Below are 27503 nucleotides of genomic sequence, written 5' to 3'. Positions count from 1 at the left end.
TAATACAGAGATGTTTGTGTTATTGCTGAGCAGGACTTACACACAGCCAAGGCCTTTTCTGGTTTTTGTACTGGCAGGGAATTTAGGGGTGTGTGGGAGGAGCCACAGCTAGGCCAGGTGACCCAAAGTGACCAAAAGGATATTCCACACCATGTGACATCACACTCAGTGTGTAGAGTGGGGGGGGGAAAAGGAGGAAGGGGAGGGGATGTTTTCAGTGATGGCATCTGCCTTCCCAAGTAACCATTACATGTGCCAGGGCCGTGCTCTCTGGAGATGGCTGAACACCTGCCTGCCCACAGGAAGCACTGAATGAATTCCTTGTTCTGATTTGCCTGTATGCATGGCCCTTTCCTGTTAACCTATCTTTCTCTCAATCCACGAGTTTTCCAGCTCTTACCATTCCAGTTTTCAACCAAATCCTGCTGGTGGGGGAGTGAGCAAAGCAGCTGGTTGCTGGCTGGGGTTAAACCATGACAGAGGGACACAATGTTCCTTCCGTCTGGCAAGAGCCAAGTATTATGCAGTGCTTGGAAGCTAAAGAGCTCTTGTTCTCACTTACTTAACTTGTTGTATAATTATCTATATGGAATTACTGCAATAACACAGCAGTGACCGCCCTGTGCCCAAATATTCATGATTCACTTGAAGGGTTACTTGAGCAGTATTTCAAGCTATGTAAGTCTGGCTGGCAGTAATAGAAATAGATTTGACCATCAAACAGGTAAAGCAGACAGTCTTCCCTTCCTTGCCCATGGTGTGAAATGCAATTCCTACGTATGTCATGCACAGCCTCTGGGGCAATAACCTGAACTTTCAAAGTCACACAGAAAAAACTGGCCACCCACTCAAGTTCTCAAGTTGTTGAAGCACCAGGAATTGCCCAGCCAGCAGCAGCTCTCCTGCCAAATTAACTGCACCTGGCAACTGACCTCAGGATTTCTGATGTGTTACAAACAGAAGCAAGACTTACAAGCTGTTTCCTTTATTTACAAGCAACTGTATCCCAGCAATGTTACAAAAGACATGAGCTTGGAAAGAAGCCTGGGTATCAAGGTGTGCGGCTCTCTCTCTGCTCCTACCAGCCATTTCTTCACTTCCCAGCCATGTGTTTATTCCTGACTGCTCCCTTCGTATTTGCAAGACAGATTCCCATGGAAACCCATCCCTTCATTTCAGTGGACACACTCATTCTTTCTCCCCCCCACAAGCCTACATCTCTGTTTAAGATGCTCAAATTTGCTCCCAGAAATGTCCTGCTTTGATATCAATTTTCTCATGTCTACTCCTTGCTCTCCATCTCTCCTCGGTGATCTTGACAAGGTCAGCCAAAGAGAATCTCCTTCATGGATCATCTTTCTATAATGCAGGAAAGGGCTTGGAAGGACAATTCTGAGCAGTAAGACAGATGGAAATGTAATGAAACCCTGAAATCATTTGAAGGTCACATTTAGCCAGAAAGAAAAACAAAGGGGCAGACAATTTTCAATGGAAAGATATGAAGAAGATTTAAACTAGGGAAAATTTGAGACAGGGGAATGTATGTATGTATGCAGCTACAAAATAACATCCTGAAGGAACAGGCAGAATCTCCTTTGACCGTTTGGAGCTTTTGAGGTCCAGACTGGGTAACATCTGCACAAATGGATTGCAGGGAATGACAGTGCATCAACCTGAAGGCAGACAGGATCATGCAACCAGGCTAGTCCATGAACAATTCCCTGACAGACATTTCTGCACAGTATGCATTAACTGCACTCCTTCTACGCTTCATGCTAGAAAAATTCTTTAAGAAAAAGCCCAAGCTACAAAGATAAACACAAATATACGCCAGAGATCAACAAATTTCAGACATCATGGTAAGAATTCCAATTATCACTGTTCTCACAAAAAGCACCACTGGGATTTCTTTTTATTTGTTTAAACTCTGTGAGAGATCAAAGAACCCAATTATAATATCTGGCCCTTCCTCCTCTGCAGCCCTTCGTTGTTAATTGCTCTGGCTCCTGTTCTTCCACTAAGTATAAATGAAAGCACTGGAACTGAGCCTGCTACTGAAGCAAGCAGAGCAAACTTTCACAGATGTCAACAGAATCAGACCCCTTTTACAAGCAGTGACTTTGCCCTCCAGTTGGCAAAACAAGAAACAATTTGTTCAAATGCAGCATGAGCACCATTCCCTCCAAGTGAGGCTTGCTGGGTACCCAGGCACTCTCCTGCTTTTCTAGGCTGCAGCAGGGAACTGGATGAGCTGCTGACTCACCATCTGGTTCCTGGTTTCTTTCTGAGCAGCACATGCTGCCAGTTCCTCAAATCCTGTAGCAGCAATCTCTCCTGTGCCTGCAGATAAGCTACTCAGGCATCTAAGACACATAACAAACCAAAGAAAAGAGGAAAACCACGTCCATCTTGTAATAAAGACCTTATACCCTGGGCCTCTTCTCTAAATACAAAAGAATCGCAACAGAGATGGTATCTACAAAGACTCATGCCACTAACTGAGCAATAATTACAACTGTCAAATTAGTGCTCACTTTGATTACAGTCTGTTCAGCACTTCTGAACCCCTCCTCACATTTAATTCCAATAAGGAGTCAATCCCACACAGAAAAATAAATGAAAACAACGGAGTAAATACCTCACGTAGAAGGGTGACATAGGCCGCTCATCTTCTTGGGAGCTAAAAACAAAATAGATTTTGTAAGTTAGTATGCAGCTCTGTCTTGTATTTGCAGCTCAATATACTCACTCTTAAAAAGCAGAGACAAAAAAAGTGAAATCGCACCCGTTACAGAGGTAACACTTAAGTCTGTTTTGTCCTCTGGTTGACACACGGAAGAAAGCTTTAAGTTACTTTCCTTAAATCCTGGCAATCCAACTCATTTCCCAATGTCCACAAATGTGGCGTAACAGATCTCCTGCTAGACAGCCAGGAGTCATTCTGACACTGCAACAGTGCTAGGGCTATTCCCATAGCAACAATAAAGCATTTTGCCAGGAAAACCAAGAGAGTCCTTTGCTGTCTGCTGCTCCAGAATTAAACAATCTGCCAATTAAAGCCAAACTTGGAAAAAAAAACAAAGGACATCCTGAGTAACCAAAGAAACAACCATGGCCATAGGTGTATGCATGAGGCTACTTACTCCCCAGTTTTACCACTCCTGTGGAAAGTTTATTTGAATGACATTTCTGTAGGCTTGAGATCGGGGATTGCCACTGGCGGGTGTGGAGGTCCCCTGACAAAACGTTTAGTTGTGGTTTAGTCGTCAGCTGGCCTGGCCCCAGCATAACCACCTGGCAAGTGACTTACCAGCCCTGATCCAGCTCATTGTGCCTGTGCTGGCACAAGGGGAACAATGAGCTGGGACACAGCATCACACATGATCACTTGAATTTGGAAGGATTTTATTTATTGGCTTATAAAAGCTGCTCTAAGCACTCAATAAAGGGAAAAGGAACATCTCTGTAGGATTTGCAACTAGGAAATCAAGTCCTCAGCTACTTTCTGCAGCTTCCATTGGAGCCAGCATGAAGCTCCCTCAGCAAGATGAGCTGGAACTGGCCTGCAGCCAGGTAAGTACTGTGCCCTCACACTGCACAGAGCCAGAGAGGCAGATTTAACCACAGCTTACTTCCAACCCAGCCAATGTTATAACAGATCCACAAATACGGACACCAAATTCACTGAGGAGAGCAGAGCATTAGGGAGAAGGCGAGATACAAGGGAGTCAAAAAGGCAGGCTGACAGATAAGCAAGCCAGTGTTGCAGAGAAATAATCACAGGGATTCAACCCCCCAACTAGAATATGGAAAGATTCACAAACAGACATCTACAGAAAAGAGCTTACAGCACGTGATGCAGGAAACCCAATTTGAGGGTAACACCAAACACCACAGACCGGAAGGAAGAGAGGCTGCCTCTGAAATCAGTGTGGTCTGGCAAAACTTCATCACCTCTGTAAGGCAACAGTGACTGGACAGCTTTCAGCAGCTCCCCAAGAAGACTGGGAGCACAGCTGCTGCTCCCAGAGCTGCTGCTGCTCCCAGAGCCAAGCAGGACACAGCAGTGCACAGCAGGTGGAGAGTGCCTGCCTGTCAACTGAGGCTAACAGCACCTGAAGAGTCCTCATGAGAAACTGCTACAGCTCTGAGACTGCCTAGAAAAAGTTGATGGAAATATGGAAATACCCATTACTGCCTTCCCTGAAGACAACCTGCAACAAAGATGTGGGTAGGAACCTCTGCCAGGTAAGGTTCCCTCCCCTGATGGCATGCAGTCTCCCAACCTGCATGCATGCTATCACTTTATTTGGCACTTATAGAATTTTTTAAGTGTAAAGAAAGCACTTTAACCTCACAAAGCTGCTGATGAAGTTTTTTGCTAAGTTCAGTTCACTGCATTAATAGCTGTACTTGTAATCTCAATGCAAACAAATCAAGTAGTGGACAGAAAACATGAAAAATTTTTTTCTCACATAAATGAAAGCTCACAGGGCCATCAAGATTTCTATGCATTAATGCAACTTCAAATGGCACCACCAAATGCTGCTTTATGTCCAAGTGGCAGTTGCTGAAGCCACACCAACCATGCTTTCTTTCCATCATAAACAACCCTCCTTATTTCAACGTTTGTAATTAACTTCCAAATCAAAGCAGCACAATCATACAAAGTCCAAATAATCTTTCACATTTATTCACCCAATATTTGTTTTTACAGAGCAGATGGAAAAGTAGTATTCAGCAGGGACTCTGAATCCTCTTGCATTTCCTTCCCTTTCTTCCACAGAAAATGCAACTGGATGCTTCTTAAGTTCAAGCAAGTTTTCTAACTGTACAAAAATTTATCCATATAATGAAATTGAGGAGAAACAAATATTTTAAGCCCATTAGCTGGGAATGGCAGAGAAAGAAGCTCTTACAGAAGTCAGAAACCAAATATCACTTTCATTTAGATCATCAAGTTTCAAGATTTCGCATGGTTGGTAAAAATTGTAGCTGTGAAAAACCTCTCTTACTCAATAGTGGTTCATAGTTTTACATGTGCAGCAAACGAGCAGTAGCCGAATCTCAGGTGAAGACCTCCAACCTAACTAGTATGAAATCCAGACTTCTGACAAAACCATAAAAATCTTCTAAATGTCTGCCTTGCCCAGCAAAGGACTCATCCATTAGACAAACAGGCTTAGTAGTGAATTAAATTTTGGGCTTTTTTTGTTCGTTTGGGATTTTTTTATCCTCAAAGTTTTGTCCAGATATACGTATGCTTTATGTTCAGAAGGCATGAAATAACTTTAAAAAACTCCAGTTACTTATTCAACTATCACTGATTACCTGGCTAAGCAGGTGAATGTAAAATACATGTAAAAATATGCCTCTTTTTTCTCAAGCATATAAATAGCTCCCCTAAATCCAGGGATTAAACAGAAATTAATCGCTTCCATGAAATAACTTGGGAGATTACCTGACAACTTCCTTCCTGCTAAAAACCAAAACAAATACCAGCCAAACTAAGAAAAAATCCAAAACAAACATAAAACCCCACAACAAACTACTCTTGTTCTGTATATTTCATGGGTAAAGAAGTAACATTATGTATGTTTGTGACCACCCCTGGAATAATAAAAAGTTTGTTAGACTGGAAGGAACACCACTTTAGCCCATCAGTTAGTTTGGCACATCTTGGGATTATCAGGCACATCCTTTCTGGTTTTGAAGGAGGAAATAGGAAAGCCTGGGTGAAGTCTAACTGTAAAATGATGAATTTCCATTACAGAAGGTAAGTTATCCTTTTTTTGCCTCCCTTTTTTGCAACAGGAACATTACAGGCAATGTTACATTCACTCCTCACATTCTTAAACAGGTAATCATGAGTCTTCTTTTTTTTTTTTTTTTTTCTGACATCTCATGGAACCATGGAATCACTGAGAGTGAAAAATACCTCCCAGAACAAGTCCAACCTTTAAATCATCTTGCCCTTCAGGCAGAATAAGGGAGGTGCTGAGCCTGTTGTAGAACACCCAATTAGATGGAAAGTTCCCAATTTATTTCGGTGCATAAGGAATATCCCTGTCTCAGCCCTCTCCTCGCTGGCCTGAGCTCCCACCACAGGTCAGAGTGGCTCAGTGTCCTTCCTCCTTGTTTCATTTGCACTTAACCAGCAGCAGCTCTTCTGTCTTAGCTTCCTGGCACTGGAACCTCCATTACAAAGCTACTGCTGCTTTCCTATTCCACATCTCTCTTCAAAACTTACATTTAGTCGATGAAATTTTTTTGAAAAATACTTCAGATTTCGGCTTTGTGGATTTTTTTGTTGGATTTTTTTTTTCTTTTACAATTATGAAAATGTACTTTGACTCATGGGTCAACATTTTGCACCAGAGATGAAGGGCCTAGACACTGGCAGGGTCTTGCTGCTCAGCCAAGGTCATGTTTTCCTAATGCCCTGCCAGAGGCTCTGTTTGTTCTGACCTCAAATGTTAGATAAGGGAATGGCTCCCTTTCTATTCTACCACAGAAATTCTCCACTTTGAAAGAAATGCAGTTGATTTTAGTGAGAATACTTTTTTTAATGCAAAGCAATAGCTGCTTTTATTTTTAATGCAATCAAACAAAAAGCCAATGAAAAATTCAGTGACATCAAATTACTAATGATATCAAAAGTTAATGCAGGTTTTGGAAGAAGGAGATGGAAGGCTATGTTTGGGTGACTTCTTAAGCCTTCAAACTTATCTCCTTCTTGTTTTTTTCTCATCATTCAGAACACCTATGCCTCCTTGGCTTAAAAGACATATAAGTTTTCAAACAACTGAGAATTTTAACGATATTGTTTATTTATTTATTATGACATTCAACACTAACAACACTAAAAAGAGCTTCAAGGAAACATTGATTTTGAGGCCACAGTAGTGTTTTTTGCTGAAGGTCTCATCTTATTCACGAATTTTTCAGCACTTCTTCACCCACCCAAGTAATTTCCCCATAAAAGTTATTTCAATGTTGCAAAAAAATGCAAGATTGAAACAGCTCATGAAAATTTATTGCGTGCTTATTTTCTCAATAGAGCTATTTACTCATAGCTTGTGCTTCACAGCAGTGGGTAAAAGGCAATGTTTTTGCAAATGAGAAATAGCAGGCAACACAAGCTTTTGCCTTCAAATAAATCCTTCAAAATAAACTTCCTTCAAATAAATATTGAGGCACATTATGCAAAAGACGAAAGAATAACACCATCCTTGATGCAAGATTAACCATAAATTTAATCTAACATCATAACACTGTGGTGATACAATGGTCATCATTAAAGTCAGGACCTACCCTCAATCCTTGAGCAATGCCACCCTTGCTCTATATCCTTAAGCAGAGGGAGAGGAGGGAATGCAATAAATGCACTGTTTAAAAAACAAATGCTCAACAGCTATTTCCTGTGAGAGTTATTTCCATGCCAACATTTCCATTTTGCCCGAAGAGTAACTTTAATAAGTCAAAACCATAACATGTTATTTCAGATATTTATCTCCAGTCTTCACAATAGTTGTGCTTACACCTAACCATGCATACCACTGAAAATTAAGTAAACTACTCAGCAAATGAGCCACACGTCAAAATCCAAGGCTGACAACCCAGATTCTTTACTCTGAACTCACATATTCTGCAAAAAATATCATACTATGCAAAACATCTCCAATTACTTGGGTGTGGATGAACTGGTTTAAATATCAAATTCCAAAGGATCCCATCATCTTCCTCAAAGCTGTTTCTTCAGCATGTTTTTCCTAAAGATCTCTCAAATTAATTACACTGCACAGGCATCTATCCAGAGGCATAACTGTGCAGGGTATACGTGAGGAGGCACTGAGATTGAAGCATATTACCTGAATAGGAAAAAATGTATACTGAGGGCTTTTTGCACACCTCCTTCTACTTCAAAGCAACATTAGAGATCAGGGAAGTATAGGCTATCCCATGGCAAGCTGAAGTGAGCAGAACTTCTTGCTGATTAAGTGCCACTGTGAGCAAGAGGCAGATTTTCCATTTATATTAACATACCTGAATATCCTGGAGCCCTTGACAGCATAATTTTGTGCAATTATTTTCTGCTTACTATCCTCCTAGATTGCAAATATGTTTATCTTTTACAAAATGACGTCAATGTTAAACAGCTCACTTTTGTTGTTTTACTTCTTAAGCTAGTTGGGTCTTATTATGAAAGATGGGGCAGCGTCTTTTCTTTTACTTGTGGTTTGGCAATGGTCCTCACTAGGGTAAAACCAGAAAACGGCTCAGAAAGAGACAGAATGAATGTACCAGCCAAAGTCTCACCTCTTCTCAGAATTTAACAGTGAAGTTGCATAACACACACATACCTGTTGCATTATAATGGCAAAGAACTGTTACTAGGTAACCAGTGATTTCAGTTTTAGGATTGTTTGTTAAAAGCTTGCACACTTCAAATAAATGTATCCAAGAGGCCAGTTTTAGGCAAATATTAATATTTTCTTGCTTAATCAGGTGGACACCCCAGAGACAAACACCAAAGAAAATTTCCACACCAATTTCCTCTCTTAATCAGAGCCTTCCACCCCAGTGGTACTGAGGAAGAGCTTCCACAAGCTTCTCCACTCACCATGTCACAGCTGCAACAAGACAGGCGTCAAATCTGAGCTTGGAAGACAAAAAATTCACATAGCATTTTCTAAGAAGCTATGACTTGAAGAAGATGAGAGCCACAGGTTTAAATTTTTCTTCATTCTTCCACCAGGAGAAAAAGCCCACCCAAACCCAAAGCAAACAAAGAAAAAAACTAGATTCAAGCTCTCTCCACCCTCAGAGAGCATACTTCACATCCATATTCCAGAATATACTTCATTAGGACTTGTCAAGCACTCCCATTACCTTGGACAGAAAGTGATAGCAAAGTCCAAAAGATCAGACTTATTTACTTATGTACAACTTACACACAAAAATGTTCACAAATGTGATAAAGAGAACACAGCGGCCACCCCTCCCAAAACAAACAAACAAAAAAAAAGGTGGTGGAATACAGCAGTGTCCTCGGGCTAAACTGCTAGGTACTTGTGAAAGATCCCAAATGCACCAACCAGTAAGGTAAATCAAACAATCCTGGTAACTGCAGGGGAGACTGCCCATGCAGACAACCGCTGCTGTACAGGTTAGAAACGGATCAGTCATGTTCCCTGCTGCTTTCAGATGCACTTGCTAAAAATATTTGTGACGGCTTCACTCTTCCATTACCTTGACTGGTTAAGCAACAGGGGCCACTGATCACAAACAAGGCCCAAGTGTGTACCTGCCTTTCTTATCTCCTACAGAAACCGATAGATATTATTGGCAAAGGCAGCCACAGGCCTCAGCTCCGCACAGCTGCTGTTAAATCTGCAAGAGACTGAGCTAGAATACATGAATCAAAACATGCATTAACAGCATTAGTAGCACTCTACCTAGGAAGCTGGGATACCAAAGTAAGCTAATGCTTGTCTGAAAAGATGGTAGCCTAATAGCAATAGAGGAGACAATTACTGGTGGCTAAGTTGTTGGAAAATCAGTGATGCAATCCACATGACATTCACCAGTGGTTTCTACAGTGCTTGGGCAATATAGTACCTACTGCAGTGAGGATTCAATATGTTTGGCCCTCCACCTCTTCCCATGCAATGAAACATAACCCTGACACCCCCATTATCACTCCTTCAGTGAAGGACACCATACCCATTACATGCCCTTCCACAGATACCTATATATAGGTATAATATATATATTATAGTCCATATGGTTCTATGCAAGCACGCTATATGATTTTCTGGAAGACAGATTCACAGCTCACACAAATCCTGGTAGACACAGAACCCTTCTCCCTCTCCTAGATTTTACACACCAGCTACACACTTGTGTTGCTTCAGCACAGGAGGGTTTCCATGGCAGGCACAGCATGGCTAGCCACGTGGCCCCAAAGACAGCATGGAGCAGAGCACCTGCAGGAGATGGGCAGGAGCAAGTTCACTTGCCCAGGAAAGGAACCAAGTGTGATTACTGCAGGCAGCTCATTCCCTTTATTGAGAGAGAAAGACAGATTCTTTCAGCTTGGCATGTGTCCTGAATCACAGAACCTGAAGGGTGCCACTACTCTGATTAAACCCAGTAACAGGAACCACGCACTGCAATTTGTCCATGCCCTCAGTTGGAACAGCAACATCAGCCTGTCCACCCCACAGCAACCACAAATACAGTGCTATCCACACTGGTACTAACCAATACTGGAGGTATCAGCTTTCCTGTAGCTGACAAAAAATGCTCAAAGCCAGCGAAACTCTGCCCCTGAGGGAGGGAAGAACAGGAAAATAAAGGTGCAAACTGGAGAATGCCATTGGAAAGGGATCTGGCAATCTGTGCCAAAAAACCCAAAGCGCTAAAAAGTACAGTATACACAGCGTAAAAATAGATCAAGGAGATGGAAAAGGAGCCAGAAGTGCGTGAATTATTTTAACTGAAAAACTCCAAAACAATTCTGTGCCATGCTTACGGCTTAACTGACTTCGAAGAAAATGCCTCATTTTTGAAGCGTAGACTGCATCTGTAACTGAGCGAGACCTAGTCCTTGCAACAACAAAGAGGCTAATTAGAGCCAGCCTGTGAAACCTATCTTCCCCTGGGGTGAAGAGTCAAGGGCACAATAGCAACCACTTGTTCCGACCACTGATAGGACAGTCAGATCCTTGAAAGGTTAAAAATATTATGTGAGACTGGTCCTTCAAATAGAAATGATGCACCGTGACCACTTTAAGACATTCAAACCACATTTCTGTTTCTCTGCAGTCATCAACATGGAACTCCATGACTGCAGTAGTGCCAAAGAGACTTTCTCCACACCCACCTGCAGAAGACCCTGCACTTTATCAAGGCAACAACAGTTTGGACAGCAATTTCAGTTACTATCTTATTGTGTTCAAGTAAGCAGCAACTCTGCAGCTTCTGCTGAAACAGCACCACCACAGTGCTGAAATGGCACGGTCAATTTTTTATTTACTGTTTCGTAGATTACAGAAAGATTGATATTCAGGCCATTCAAACACTACTAGGGGAGATACAGACTGCTTAATTTTGAGAACTGAACGAATAGTAAAAATAGAAATAAGAATCTGATGACCCAGTGAAAGGGCTGTGTACACTCCTCCCCGCAGCGGGTCTGTGCCCTGCCATTTCAGCAGCTTGACTGCAGCTGTCCCTGCCATAGCGTGGCGGGAGCACATGCCAGCACAGGTACTTGCTGACAGCTGGTGCTGAAGGGAGGTGTGCGTCGGCACCCTGGTAATAACACCCAGCCCTCTTCCTCCGAAAACTAAACCTCTCGCCCGTGCTGCGGCAGGCTGGGTGTGCGAGCTGCCAGCCGGAGGTGGGCTGTGCGCAGGGGCAGCCCGGCCGCGCTCCCGTACCGCAGTACAGCAGCCGCGGGAGGGCTCGGGAGCGCCCGGGCGCACGGAGCCGGCGGAGACCCAGGGCTGGCCGGGGTCCCTCTACCTGAGAGCCGCTCCTACCCCGCACGGAGAGCGCTGTGTGGATTTCGGGGCGCTACATGGAATCCCCCTCTCCGCTCTAGGATGCCAGAGATCTCCAACCCCCGGAGATCCGCTAATAGCCCCACTTGTTGCACGGCGCCGGGCCGGGTATCCCACTCCCGAGCGGGCATCCCCGCTCCCAGGCGGGGTCCGAGTCCCGGCTCCCCAGTGCCGGACAGCCCGGCAGAAGCCCCGGGCTTGCCGCTGCCGCGGCTGGACACTTACCTCTGCAGGGGCATCACCTCGCACGCCATGCTGGCCATGGAGCCGCTGCCCGCCCGGCTGCCCGCCGCGCCTCTCGCCGCGCCCGCAGCGCCGCCAGCGCCTCGCCGCGGGGAGCGCCCGGCCCCGGGGAGGGGCGAAGGGGCCGCCGGGCCCGGGTTGGCGGCTGACGACGGCCCGCCCCAGCCCGAGAGCTCGGGCCCGGCCCCCAGCTGCGACACCCGCCGCGGCCCCTGTCCCTGCTCGCCCCACCGGGCCCGGCAAGCACAGGTTGCGGCTTCTGATGTCCAGTTGGTTCTGGGCCTGCAAAAGATGCCACAAGCTCAGGGCTAATGGCTCCTTTCGACAGAAAGACTCCACAAGGTCTTCCGTATCCCTTTCAGTAACCCACCGCCCTTCTCCCTAAACTCGCCCAGGGTGCAATGCAGCCTCTCCCGAGCTCCCTCCCCACGGCCGCAGCGGCGCTCCGCTCCGGGAAGGGCAGGAGCGGTGCCCCGGGCACCCAGAGCCCCGCAAAGCTCCACGACACTCTAGCGGGGCTGTTCTGGCTCTGCCCTCACACACCTTTACCGTGGATCGGTGTCTAGTAGGGCTGGCAAAACCTCTGAACTTGTTCCGTTCGTGTTGCGGTACGCACTACCGCGGTTTGAGAGGTTTGTGCTGCAGGTGCCACCCAGTTCTGACCCACTGCACAGAGAACTCTTCTTCCCTTAACATTTGAACTGAAGAGACCACTGCAGAGCCGAACTCATGTTCTCAGTGGGGTATTCTCAAGCACTCCTGCTTCTACATCTGTGGCTGCTGACCAAATACTGCTCTGAAATAACAAATCACACCATTCCACTGGGTAGAATTTTGGGGCTGGGAAGAGACACAAATGGTGTGTTACTTACCGCGACACAGCAGCCTTCAAAAATTAACAGCACAAAATCAAGGTCTTGCACCGAAACGGCTACTTTAATGGCTACTGAATGAGCATACCCAGGGTTTTACTTTTCACCTTTGCAGCTCCTCTGCCCAGAAGCCCAGAGGAATTGCTTTCCATTTCCCCCAACATTGGACAGAAACAGCTCTGCTGCTGCCCTGCCTGTGAACAATGTTATCACACTGCATACTTTGTGTGATGGGGAAAGGGATGATCCTAATCTGATAAAAGGGCCTAAGAGTGTCCTTTTAACGCTTTATTTGGTACAAACATAATGGCATATGTCAATCTTCAAAAATTCAAGTCAATATTGGAAGCATCACCCTGTTCAACCCTAGAGAGGATTAGTGCTGGCTTGGGAGAAAGCTGTGGCAGGAGCTTAGTACCTGTATGTTTAACACTTCCGTAGAGATGTAGGTCATGCAAACTAAACCTGAGCCACATCAGCTTTCTGGAGAAGCAGCCAACACTCCCACGTTAGCAGAGGGTATCAGACATTTCACAGGGATGCCCAACAGATCCTGACCCTTGCCAGCAGGGGCATTTTCTGTCAAAATCAAGAGCAGTGGGCAGCTGCAGCCTCAGAAGGCAGCGGCATGGAGTACAGACACGGGGGTCAATTGAGACGTGGCTTCGCTTCAGTACCCTGAGCTGTTTAATATCTGCTCCTGTCAGCTGGCTGACTGGAAGAAGTGCATTAGTAATGCTTCTGCCCATTGCCTCAGCACAAGCCTGTTGTGCTGTGACAGTCACACCAGGCACAGCACAGGGCCCCTTTTTAGGAAAGTCAGCAATGCTGATAAAGCACTCTGCCACCATGGATCTGGGCTGCTCTTATCCATTGCAATTAAATGAGTATCTTGATGACTTCCTGGTAAATTAAATGCACCATATATGCTCATAAGCAACTAAAACGATGAGAGAAAGATTTTACTCTGATACATAAAACTACTTCAGTATAAAACAAAAGCATCTTGTACTATTTCACAGTTTGACAATAAATCAAATTAACTTTTCCTGGCCAGTCTTTTTTTTATACACACACAATTATTCATAGTTTATTACACTTCTATAAACTGAGTGTTACCATCGGGATGCCATTAAAAAAACTTAGTTTTCCACATTTAACTAAGGACCCATCTACATGGGCAAGGAGTCACGGTCCTCCAGAGCAGCTTGCTGAATAAACAGAAGTGGAATAACTCAAATAGCTGCTGTACTATGAATTTATACACTAGCTATTCTGTCATAACTTCCATGGGACTTGCTTGTATAAATAAGCTTAAAAGTACTAAGCTCCTTGACAAAGAATTCACTAACAAAAAGAGATGCTGTAATAACCAGAAAGATTAATTTATGGATTAGCATCAGTGAAGAAGGTTAGCTTGTGGCATCATGCTAAAATTAACCAGATGCCAACAGTAAAGTTGCAGGGCTCCTTGTGCCCTCAACACCTTCAGATCCACCTTTTATTTCTGTTCTCTTCTTTTGCAGTCCCCTCAATGGGTATCAACTTTCTCCTTAGCATCCTCGTATGTCTCTTTCAACATTGCCAAAACCAGCACAACTAAGAAGAGGTACAGGAGCTCATGTTTCCCTGCACCTACCGGCATGCAACTTCAGCAACCTTTGAAAGAAAGATGACCAAAGTTGAAAAAGGGCTATTTGGTTGCTAGCACTGCTGGTTTCCCAAAGTTTTAACTACTTTGAGAGCAGCTGTAGACACTGCAACAAAAGATTTTAACATGGAGAAATGTCAGAGTGAAATTTTTAAAACGCCTTTTGAGGACTGTGGCCAGCCATTGGGAAGAGTGGTAGTACAGGATGCATGTCACCTTAGGTCAGTTCGCACTGTCTCAAAGGGCCTTTTGAATGTCTCAGCTGCTAAACAAGAACACAAATCTTAATTCTTCACCTCCCCTGTTCATGTGTAGGGACCACAAGTGATTTATTTGTGGCACAAAGCAGGCAGACAAAAGCTGCCAAAAAGCTGCAGTCTTATCTCCAAACAATTCCACTTCCTTCACACAGATGTTGACAGTAAAACCAACTTGCTATTTGTCAGAGGTAGGAATTCCTACCCTCCCCTTGCCCTCTTATGCCTTTTTTAAAACTTGCATAACTCAGGCTGGGCTAGCACACATGGATTATACAACATTTTGGTTTGGATTTGCTTGTACTTGTTGCATTTGCTCTCCCATGTTAAACAAAGAAGACAAAACCTCTTCTGCAACTTCATATAGTTCTTGCATTTATATTACTCAGAAAGGCCAAACTCATCTGTTGGCACCAACAATACACCACAGAAGCCCTTTATAGTACCACCAACTATAGAAACAGAGGATGACGAAAAATCCTCTCCCAGGACAGGCACAGCATCCTCTCCGCTGACTGAATGCTCCCTAGTGTATTGAGAACACTTCAGGAAAACAGACAGCAAATAACAATAAAAATTATAAAGTCCCTTGAAATACCAACACATACCGCCACACTTCAGCACCTACACCACGGCAACACCTGAGTTCAAACTATTTGATTTGTAAATTTCTTACTGAGTTTCAACAAAGGAAGAAAAACACTGGCTGGAACCAAATATGAATAATCACTTTTCTCCATTAAAGTTTAAAGAACAACTGCACGTTTGGGAAGGAAGTCTCCTGTCAATCATCATTACAGAAGTGCTTTCTCCTCTTTCTTTCCTTTTCATACTTTGCTGCACACCAAGTAATTTTCTCAGCATATAAAGCAACAAGAGAAGAGGATCTACAAGCAGCACCAGAGGATACAAGATATGTGATCTAAATAATGGATTTTATGAGGATATGGTTGTGTCTGCCTCCTGAAAAACAGTTATCCCTTGCTTCACTGCACAGTCATACATAAATCAGACACTATTCAAAAATTAAAAAAAAAAAAAAAAAAGAGAGGCAATCTTTCCTGCTCTGACAAAATCTGAGGGCTTTTAGGATGCTACTCAATACCATTAATTTATTCCCACAATGTTTACTAAGTTATGCAATATTTTCCCTCTGGCAGAAACATGAAATGCAAAGGAAAGTTATCGCCAGACTGAAAATTACAGAATGTACTTTTCAAAATACGACCAATACAGAATTTAAAATTCCATTATTTATGTACACGTACTTACATTAATAGACACGTTTTCCTCTTTAAAGTATCTATGCATATGAACATCTGCCATCATAAATGATAAATACCCTGGAAAATTTCCTGCAAGCCAGAGAACTTGTGTGCACATATGAAATGCATGTCACATGTAAACAGAAACTGCACTTGGAAACTGTGGCCTACAAGTCCAAACAAAGCAGACAGACAATAAAAAGGCCCCCTCCAAAAGGGCACAAACAGGAAGAAAGACCAACTAATATGTTTAAAACATAATTTAGTGAAAGGGGAATCCTCAGTAGTAGGAGTACTATTAAAGTAGTAGTAACTTTAATTACTACTAAAAGCAGTAACAGTGACTTTGCAAAGCTGGTACTCAGCCCTGTTTCACTTAAGGATGTTTCAATGACTTGTAAGTAAATGTAAAATTATACTGGTGGTTATTTTTATGTATGTATACTGGTATATTTTTATGTATACTGGTGTTTTTTTATATATGTTGTGTGCAATTCAGCATTACAACTTTCAAAATCTGGGAACTATGTGCAAGATGAGGGTACAACATCGTACGTACAAACCCGGAGTGACTGTGTGGCTGAAGAAATTATCATCATCATCCTCAGAGACATCAACATGGGTATTACATTGAAAAGGTGTATTATGTCTGTATTTCCTGCTGCGTTGGTTGCTACAAAAGACTTTGATCAGTTCAAGAATTCCCATTCCCAAGCAAGTTGTGAAAAACTGAAGAGTGCTAAGACACAGCCCATGAAGGGCATACAAAAACCAAACACATTCAGTGCTTTTCAAAGAAAATCACTGATGCATGCAGGAAACATTAATATTAACCTAGTACTCACAAACTGATGAAGACTCAATGGTTGGAAGTCAAAGATTGGCAAATTATGGCTAGAAATTAAGACATTTTAAAGTGGTGAGAATATTTAACTACTGATGTAAATCATCAATAATTATAGTGAATTTTTAATGTTCTTACAAATTACAGTTGCCTCTGTTTAGGAACACTGAGCCTTATGCAAACTGTCTAGATGGAATTTGCAGAATTTTCTCACTTACTTTCATAAATGATACTCCTCTTGCCCAAAAGAGGAGCAGGTTGCTCTCAGCTGACTTCATTTTACCCCTTTTATATTTTGCACTGGCATAGAAATACAAGCCTTGTTAGCATATCCGTGGAGAATATACTGGTTTTTGCAGAGTAGCTTTTCTGTTCCGTCCTGCAACTTAGAGGCCAAATTACCATTTAAACCTTTTAAGCTAGTTAAAATCTGTTCAGGAGAAATATTCCAGAACTGTTCTTCAAACTTGCAGGGACAAGAGAAAAGTACGGACCAAACTGAAAGCTTCTCAGAGTTTCAGGTTCTCATCACTCCTGATCTCAACAGATAAGCACAAAAGTTCATTTCCCATTGCAAGGGACACCGCATGCTCCCTGGAGACCTGGATTTGCTGCTGTGGCTTCCTTTCATTAAACAGCAGTGTCCTTTGCAAGCACTGCCACACCCGCTTGCCCGCTGCTTTAACTTGTTCCAAAGGACTCTCACCCCATGGGATAGCCCAGAAATTATTTCTTGGCCTCCATCCTGGAGAAGGGGGAGGATTGGGAGTAGGTTCCTAAAGGGTTTCCTGGGAAAGCAACTAGTGATGAATGGTTGTGCCAGCTAATCTGCTGTGGGAACAGGGTAAAGCATGCTGAGTGACGAGGTCACTAGGTTCTTCATTTGCACCAGTTAGTGCAAGTGCCAGAGCATGGGAGAGCAGGCAAACAAGAAGGAGTCCAGTCTGGCACAAGTTATTTTCAAAGCAGGCTTTCTCCAAAGCTCTGCTAATCTAACGAAATTCCTAAATTTTAGTGTCCAATGAAATTTCTCCTACTCTTCTAAATTGTTATTTCTTTAAAACACTAAATTGTTATTTCTATAAAACTGTTTGCACAAAAGCTTTTTAAAAATCTAGCTGTTTCAGACCAACAAAAATGTCAATGATAACGATGAAGAACAAGCACTCATCTGTTAGCAAAAAGGTTTAAAAAAAATTGAGTCCCTGATGTTCCGTCCATGATTTATATTACCTACCAAAAATACCACTGTTTTTACACTTTCCCATCTTGCAAAATCATCCTTCCAATCCTCTTCAAAGTAACTATCCTTTGAAGTCCATACCTCTGCACCCTCCATGTTCCCTGCTTCCTAAAGCACCTTCAAGTGACATGCTTGTAGTTCACACGAAAAACAAGGATATGGGAAAGGGCTGAGGAAAGCAGGGGAACAGGCCACACCATTCACGTTTGCTGCACGTGGCTTTTTACTCCACTGAAAGATAAACTGCTGTCTGTGTTGGCAAAGGAGGCAGTCTGGCAGAGTCACCCCCCAGAAAAAACCCTCCAGGAATAGCTCCTCTTTTCCAGCTGACAAAGTGACTGAAAGGAGTCCTCCCTTTGCACCAGTGCCCCAGTGGCCGGCCTGGCTCCCGGGAGAGCTGGTGGGAAAAAGATGACTCGGCAGGAGAGATGGACTCTGGCTGGGAAGTACTAAAACAAGAGTGAGCTGGGTGAGAATAACCCAAGCTCTCTGCCTAGAGCTGCAAGATGCATCTGCCACAGAAGCAAGGAAGATCCTGCTAAAAGGCAACTATGACCAGATCCATTAAAACCTGACTGCATTTGAGCAGAACACAGCCCTCTCAAGTCAGCCTTGGGGCTTCTTCCTGTGCCCAGCTGTGTGTACAGAAAGAAACAACAAATGGTTGTTTATGCACAGCCAGATACAGAGATACTGGGCTTAATCAGCACAGCTCACTGCTGTGCCCCTCATTTGCAACATCAGCTTTGAGCCGAGCTGCTCTGTACGTGTCCAGGCTGTGCAAACACTCTTCTGTCCCACTGCAGGACATTCCTGTCAGGACTGGCACAAGTGGATATGCAAGAAAACAAGTTCAGCACACGAGTTCATTATCAGGAACATTCAGAACAATGCGGGTAAGGTCTGTAAGTTTTCAACTTCCCAACCACCTCTCAGAGTCTTGGGAAAAGAACATATTTTTCTACTCAAGGAACATATATCCAGCAAAAGCTAACAAGATTTTAGAGGAATTTTTTTTTTTTGTGATGTTCAACAGTGCTGCTAGAACAGTGGTCACTTGACTTTTTTTTTTTTTTTTCAATTTGACATTTGACACTTTCTGAAGTTTCAGGATGGGACTTTTGAAGGAAACCTCTATACATTTTATAAAATACATTGTAGTGTTCGTAGTGCTACCAATCATTTTACAGTGGCTGGATAGTTCCCAACCATAATGCAGAACAATAAAATTGTTATTTTATTAGCTATTAATCCCTCCCTATGTGACTTGAACTTTCTGAATGCACAGAGCCTGAGACTGTGAAAGGACCTGATGAATTGGTGGTGGAATCTTTTGTTTCCAGGAATCCTGTCAAAGCCTTAACAACTAGAAGTCATTAGCAACCAAGCAGTTTTTGGTATTTCTTTGCAACTACCTAGTGGCCTCTCTTTGCAGGCATCCCTAGCACAAACACAATATTTCAGCAGGTGCATAATGAAAAGAAAAGCTTTGGTATGAGAAAAGAACAATCTTCCCACTTCCTAACTGCAAACCTCTCCCGCCAGGAGGAAGGCACTGAGCCAATGTGAGAAGTGCAATTTGCAGATGAGCAGTGAGCTTGGGATCATACTCCTCACAACAGAAAAATGAGAGGAAACCTCTCGTGGCCACTGACCATGAAAGAGAAGGATTTTACAACACTGAAACAGCTCGGAGCCAAACTGATGCAAGCAGCAGTGAGTGACAACTCTGCCATGCCACGCTCAGCCTCTTCTTATTAGACAGCCAGCTGACCACTTTGAATAAAAATATACATGTGTGTCATAGGAAGTCACAGCTGAACCCAGCAGCCTACGCTGCAACGTGCTGAACACAACGTCCAAATGTGCAGCTCTCCCAGCTGAACCGGGAAATTGCAGCAGCAAACAAACCTGACTGAGAACCCAGTGACCTCTGCCTGCTGATCTTCCTGTGGGGACTGCCTGCAGGACACAGGCGCAGGTCCCCTCTGGAGAGCCACAGGGGAAGGAATACCTCATAGCCTCAGGTGGTCAAAAACTGCTGGCTCTGCAAAGCTAACGGGGAAAAAAAGCACTCTGTGCTGAGCCTCCCCCTCTGAACAATGGACCAGGCACTTCAGCAGACAGCCTAAGGAAGTGACAGGAGAGGGAACTACTTACTTATTGAAGTGAAAATAAGCCAAGTCACAGTGCAGATGTTTTGTTTTTTCCCTATATGCTTGAAACACGGGTTAGTGATGGGTGTCTGGGTTTATATACACATGAATACTAAAAGCACAAAGATTTCCAAGGTTAGGCTAAACTCCTTATGAATCACTGTGTGTTCTCCACATCACATATCCTTTTGTTTAAGAATTACTTAAAAATCATACAGATGTTTGTCCTTTATTTCCTCAGCAAATCTATTATGTGACCCAGTAGGTATCAGAAAGCCATCAGCTTAATGAGATGTAGGGACTTCCTCCTCACAGCAAAAGCTGTAACAAAATAAAAAATCATTCTAGATGAGAGAGCAATGCCTGAGGTACAGAAAGGGAGTAATTTTTTTCCAGCTTTCTTAGTCTTACTGTGAATTTACTGCAGTCTCTGATTTCTAAGGCTGCTGGATGCTGGATGCTGTCCCAGGAAACAGGAAAAGCTAATATACTTGGCTCATGGACTGAAAGAAGAACTTTTGTTTCCATATACACATTATGACAATAAAAGTGCATATGTGCCTTCTACCTTGAATAGTCACCAGATTTTTTTTCATACATGATTTTTCTTGCTTACAAGATGAACCTCCACTTCTGTGGCACAGGTCAGGGCATCAGATTCAAAATATTCTCCATCCCACAAGCCATAATTTGTCACCATGTAAATCATGCAAAGAGAGACAAAGATAAAATGGCTAGAATTATAGAGGAAAGTTAGAATAGTGTGATGGACAAAGCCTAATTTAAAGGAGGAACCTGTGCAGGGTGGAGGAGAAAGGTCAAATGCTTGGAAAAGTACACTGAAATCCACCCAGGTGACTTGCATGGAAAAAATCTACATAATTACATGGGTCTGTAACTGCTATTACATCTGGGCAATAGAGAGGGGAGAAGAACCCAGGACGAGCTCGGACCACACCCTGATTTTCCATTCACAGTCACCTGCCTTGGAGAGACACAGAAATCACATGTCTTTGTGACTATGTTTTTAGAAAACTAAATGCTTTTCTTAACAACTCATTATGTAAGGCAGTTCCTGCTGCCAGCATCCCACAATGCAAGAAAGAAGGGAATTGATTGCATAGGAGGGTGGAGACAAATGTACTTGCAAAGTTAAATGAGTCAGCTTGGAAAAACTAACTCAACACAACCTAAAGAGAGAAAGTGGCAAAAAGCAACAACACTTTACATAAAATGTTCTCTCTGAGGGCTCAGAACAGGGCCTGCCAGAGGCTGCTGCATGCTGAATGATGCAGAAGGCAACTGTGCTTACCACCTCCCTACCAACATTCCAGACCTTTACCCTTTTCTTGAATCATTTTCTTGAAGAATCAGGGCAGCCCTGCCTGCTGCCTGGCTGCAATCCCTTATGTAAACCAGGCAGCAAGGCTCCTCAGTGGTAAGGCAAATTATTACTTTTGATGGGGACTGAATGTACTGGCATGACAGACTTCAAAAACAAAAAAACCCCAAACCTAAACAAAAACAGTCAGCTAAGCAAACAACACTAGCCCCCCTGTTTGATTTGTTCTGGCAAGAACAGGCCAATTCTTATCACATGCCAGAGAATAATGATAAGTTTTGGCTTGCCTTGGTTTTAAACCTCAGCTGCTAAGAGGAAAGCCAATAAATAGGGAAAGTGTTTACAGTAAGCACAAACTTCTCATTGTACAAATATATGTATGTTTTCATACCTCAATAACTAGCAGTGAAAATACACAGCGTCATTATGAAAAAGGCACGGCAGGATACATTAACCAACCCTCTATTTTAGGGATGCTACCATGTTACTAGGCATGTGGGTCCTTTATTTTCAGGACACAGGCCAGATATAAGGATTTTTGTGAACAAAAGGTTGATGTAAACAAACCTTCTCTATGAGAACATGCATGTGTTTGAAAACCAGCACAGCATTATCTGTGCTGGCAAACCTCATTGCAGCTGTGATGGCAGTCACAAACAGGAATTTGTGATCTCTGGCACACAAAGATGTGGCTACAAAACACAGAAGGCTGGCTCACTGAACAACTGCTGTGGCTGCTCTAAGCTGTGGCTCTGAGGAGCTGCACAAAGTGAGTGTTTTGCATAAAGTCTGTCTGCCATACATGGCACCCATTCCCCAGCACCCAACCATTACTAGGTAAGGATGGGTACTCAGCTGCACTCCTTTGATATTTCCATGCGCAGAGCCTAACAGCACCACAAACAGCAGGATGCTCTCCCACTGAGGGATCCCAGGAAAGCAAAGAGATGCAGCTCCAGCAAGGGCTAGAATAGACATGTACAACAGCAAAGCATATTTCAGCGCCCTTTCCTGGACAAAAGATCCAGCATAGTGTCAACCAAAGTCTGCAGACAGCTTGCACCTCTGAGCCAGTATCAGGAAATACATTTATGCCCACCATCCTCAATCCCCTGCTTCATATTTTGACTGCAGGAAGCATTTTCCCACCTTCCTGAAGGCTCTCTCTTCTCTTTGCTTGAATACAAAGTTTAGCACAAAAGGGGAGAGAATTGCTTGCAAGAGGCCCTCCTACCTTTGTATCCACGCAAGTCTAAATCTAATCCTGAAGTAAAAGCCATTTAAATCTATTATTTGAAGCAGTTATCTGAACTTTTAGTACCTCTAAACATACTCAAAACCATGCCAATTCCTACTGCAGTTATGTATAAACTGGAGCTTTGAGCAGACTTTTTCCTTCTAGACAGAGAAATAAAGAAGGACCCCAACAGGGACTCTCAGCTTCACAGAGCTGCAAGCCCACTCCAGACCCCTCTCACTGAAGGTCTGGTAAGGCCCCAGGGTGGCCCATTTCCTCCAGCCCACTCTCCATTCCAAAAGTTGTTGCCTTCCCCAGCAATTGAGTCTGCAGAGTGTGTCTTGTGGCTCTCATCCAGGTAAAGACAAAGGACGTGTGTGGTTCCCAGGCTCCGGAGGTTTGGCCCTGAAGTTCTGCACAGGAACTCTTGCAAAAATGAGATGAGACTCACAGAAGTAAGCAACAGGTTGTATACTGCCTAAAGACTTTAATCATTTTTTCAGAGGACCGGACCAGTCTTTCCTGCCCCTTCTCTATTTCCTTCCTTTCTCTCTTTCTCCGCTGTTTTTGAATTTACTCAAGAGCTGCATACAGGTATGCTTTTCTGCTACTGCATAATTAGCAGTTTGTCCTTGGCATACAGCTATAATAATGAGGTAATTTTCAAAACAACACATACATTATGTGCTAGTGGGGACTGCAGGCACATAGACTTCATCCATCTATTTTTTTTCAGAAAAGAACATAACTTATTCTCTTGAGATAACTGTTGTGAACAGAAGGTGATACAGATTTTATGCTCTGCAAAGTTTTGACTGCAACTGATGTATTGCGTATTTCAGATGACAGCAGCACCTTCAAAAAATTCCTGCAATCAAGAATATCATACCTGTAAGGAGGCATAACATGACTTTCAGTATTTTTAAAAAACGGTAAGTCATTATAGAAGACACAGTCACAACTGTAGTTGCTACTGAATATGCGGATCTTCATTTTAAGGACAACTGTAAGAAGACACATATTAAGAGGCATTTTAAATAGTATTAAAAATCACTAATCAACCAGAAGTCTCTTAGTTTCTCCCTGAAGGCTCTAGTGTCAAACGAAACTGATGGAAAATTTATTGAAGACTGCAATCCTTGCTGGAGGGAGCCTTAGGGGCTTAGTGTGTGGGGTTATTTCTTCACTGTTACACTTGTAACGCTGCTAAAAGTGGAATTCTGCATCTTCTGTTCTATGTAGCCCTTCATCCTCTTCTAATCCACCCATATCATGGCATCTGAGCATGGAAAGGGAACAAACCACAGGCATTTTCATGAAACAGCACATGATTATCACTGCCAAAAACAACCTTTATTCTTTTCTAACAAAGATCATATCATAGTTGAGCAGACAGAGTAATTTCACTAAAACTTATCTGGTAATTACACATAATTAATGATAAGATTTATTTTAGAACTGTTGGTACCTTGTGACACAAAACCCCCCAACAAGAACAGCAGCATGTTTGCAAAGCACTTTGTAATCTAGGTCAGATGCCAGAGTCCTCCTGCTGAAAAAGGTGAAAACTCCTAATAATAGCCTTGCACTGAAGTAACACCAGGTAATACTTCATTGTGGGCTTAAATTACATGGCAGTGGCACAATGCTGCCAAACGCATGTTTAAAACCACTCTTGATATATCAGAGATCTACAGTGATGCCAGGGAATCAAGGTTTGTGCCTGTTGCACAGACAGGTGTCCCCCAAGCATGTTAGGTCTGCTAGATACCTCTCTCTGCTCTTCTCCTGGTCCACAGCCTTCTCTCCATCCCATCCTGCCCAACAACTTGCCAGCCTGAAGCCGGGAAGAAAACAGCAAATACTACCTACTCCTCCTTCAGCAGCAGCAGTAGATCACTGACAAAAAAGTACCAGAAGCAAATGGCAGCATAGATATTCAATGCAATTAGGTAAATATGTACAGAAGTGTGACAGGAAAGGAAACTAGGGCATTCTTGAACAACATGGGATTACAAGAGAATTAATTTCTACAGTTAATTAATTTCCCAGATAAAACCAGAGATACAGACATCTTTCAACCCAAGGGCCGAGCATGAAGATCAGGCTTCTGTCTAGTTACAAACACATTTCATTTGGTGCTTAATGCCCTGTGCCAGCACTGGCTCAACTGTCCCATACTTCAGCAGTACTCTTCTAAGCAATTACACATTGACAGGAAAGCAGGATTCCCTACAGCAAATAATTACTTTGTCTGGGGACTGTTCTCCTAAAAGAAAGGCAGTTAGTTGGGGTACCTCACGACGTACATCAGCCACACAGACCTTCCCAGACATGAGACCTGGCTGTTCTTTATTTCAACCCTTGGGCACTTCATTTCCCTGTACACCTGGGAACACATAGCAGACTACAGCCAGGCTCCAGCATATCAACACCAGAGGCTAGAACTTCTGCCACAGCCCCACCTGCCTGGCCCTGTCTAGCTGCTAGAACTGGATTGCCTTCTCCAATTTGCCAGTTGACCTGCTCTGATCATTGATTTCTAAATCATCTCAGTGAAAAGTAGCTGGATTGTTGAAACCATGTAAAAAAAAATTTGATGTCCTCTGGCTGCAGGAATTTTTGGGGAGGCTTGGGGAAAGTGAAACACACAGCTTAAATAGCTAAGAGTTAAAGAGCATGTGCGCCTGCCAAGAGCTAGAAACCAAATTCAACACCTATGCTTCACCACCATTACTATGAACCAAAATCCAGTGTTAGTGCATAATTTGCTAACTTGTCTCATAAACTGTCTGTCTGCTCTGGTGCTGAGAATAGCACACATCTCCTGCTTACACAGTGAAGTCACTCAGTTACGTGTCTGGCAGCACTGCCTCTGCTTTGTGTTCTTGCTTGGTGTGCTGGGACACTGCAGTGTTCTATTCCATGGCATGTGAATAGCACTATTTCCCACATCAGGCCAATTCCATATTTCAGTAGCACACTGCAATTTCCTACAGTAACCTGAATCCCTCATGTGCTGCACTAGACATAAGAGGAGAGAGAATGGCAGACTCAATTTAATATCCTGAGAATAATGTAAAGATCCTGGTTCAGCCTGATGTGCAGGGAAGGACTTTACAAGAAAGCAAAATGCCCATTACCTGTTCACCTAACAGACAATCTGCCAGCAATCAAAACTCAAAATACTCTTTTAGATAGATATTTTATAGATGCTTTACACCAATAGACTCTCATAGATAAATTCACAAAGATACTTGTATAGATACTCTACACATACTCTTCTACTCTTGTCTGAATGGAGTATTACAACCAGTAGCACAATTTTTTTGCCAGAAAGAGAAAACCCTACAAAAGCCCCTTCCTTTTTGGTTTAAGAGTGAGAACGAAGTTAGCCATCTGTTAAGACTTAAACTCGGCAGATCAAATACACTTGACTATTCAAGAGACATTTTGGTTGCATCTTATGCTTGGTGTAATTTTTACTGGCTGACTGTAGTTCAGAAATGTCCACCTGCACTCCTTCACCAAGCAGGCTACCTTCATATGCTTGAAAATTTATGTTGGAGAGGCAAATCAAAGCACACAGCTGGCTCTGGAGTACGTGGATTCAACCAGAAAAGGCACATTGATTTATCTTACACCCCATTATCCTGGTTAAGTGTTCAAAATACCCAGAGCCAGAGATGCAGGTACAAAACAAAGAGAAAAATATATAGAAAAAAAATTAAAAAAGAACACTAACCTGGAGAAAAACACGTCATTATTAACAAAGGAGATTTCATCTGCTAAATCCATCTCCTTCCCACATGAACCACTGCCTGTTAATGGGAGGCTGACATGAGGCATTCCGTCTGACTGGCCTGGTTGTGGCAATAGGCACATTTGGCTGGATTGTTCCGTTGGGGGTTTGGTCATCTACAGAAGCAAGGAGAGAGAAGATTGAAATGTGAAAAGAAGAAAGGCCAGAACAGCCCTTTCCCATAATCTGTAACTGAAAGACATTCTGTACCGGTGTACAAACAGCAAAGGTGACAAGGTGAAAAACAGTATTACAAAATACATATAAATCAAACACTCAGCTTGATAAAGACTATTTAAAGAAAAATAAAGGTGTGTCTATTGAAAGAGCAGGGGCCAGAAAAAAAATTAAGAAAAGAAAGGTAAGTAAAATAAATACTTATTTTCTGTATCATGGCAGACAGACTAAAAAAGTTTGCATTGAATTTGCTTCTTTACACTACTGGAGAAACAGATGCTAACAGCAATTATTATAGCTCTTCTCAACTCCCTTTCCACCCTTTTTAATGACAATTGATATCAATGTGCCCTAAGAATGCTTAGGGGAGAAGAGCAAGTTTGGAGGTCTGCCCCTCATTTTAACAGCAAACATTGAACCTAACCTTTGTGATTACATTCAATTTGCTCTTGAGTTCATTTCTGGTTTTAGCCATTGCAAGATCCCACGGCTGGGAGTTTTGCAACATTGTTACACATTGATTAAAATTGATTTAAAAGTACTTCTATTTTAGGTATGGTGACATAATCTTTCCCTTGGTTTTGAATTATGAGAATTTACCAGTAACTGTTCCTTAACCACCTTCCCCATACCAATCCTGACTTTATACTACTCCAGTAGAAGTCTCTAATCAGACAGAAAAATATTAGTTTGTCTAGTCTCTCATTTTACAGAAGTCATACGCATATGTTTGATCATTTTTGCTGCTTTTCTCTACACCTTTTCACCTACTATGAAGTCCCCTCTAAAATGTAGTCAGAACTGCATGTGGCATTATATATGAAGGCAGACCTGGTGGTGGCTT

At 42.9% G+C, this 27503-nt stretch overlaps 1 protein-coding gene across 10 annotated transcripts in view; it reads right to left on the bottom strand.

The window, feature by feature from the left end:
* Nucleotides 1-27503, bottom strand: part of FAM13A (family with sequence similarity 13 member A) — a 149151-nt gene that overhangs the window by 46416 nt on the left and 75232 nt on the right. For 6 of the 10 annotated variants that reach the window (XM_038135197.1, XM_038135192.1, XM_038135193.1 and 3 more), the window contains 3 exons: nucleotides 26426-26598; nucleotides 11796-12095; nucleotides 2639-2680 (listed from right to left, as the gene is read on the bottom strand). In XM_038135197.1, the coding sequence (XP_037991125.1) occupies nucleotides 2639-2680; nucleotides 11796-12095; nucleotides 26426-26598 (515 nt within the window). The remainder of the gene's footprint in view (nucleotides 1-2638; nucleotides 2681-11795; nucleotides 12096-26425; nucleotides 26599-27503) is intronic. The other 4 variants (XM_038135198.1, XM_038135201.1, XM_038135196.1 and 1 more) reach the window with 2 other exon arrangements.

The sequence above is a fragment of the Motacilla alba genome, chromosome 4 (genome assembly GCF_015832195.1).
Source record: "Motacilla alba alba isolate MOTALB_02 chromosome 4, Motacilla_alba_V1.0_pri, whole genome shotgun sequence".
NCBI classification, from domain to species: domain Eukaryota; kingdom Metazoa; phylum Chordata; class Aves; order Passeriformes; family Motacillidae; genus Motacilla; species Motacilla alba.
The sequence above is the reverse complement of the archived record's forward strand: the minus strand, read 5'-3'. Positions and strand labels throughout refer to the sequence as shown.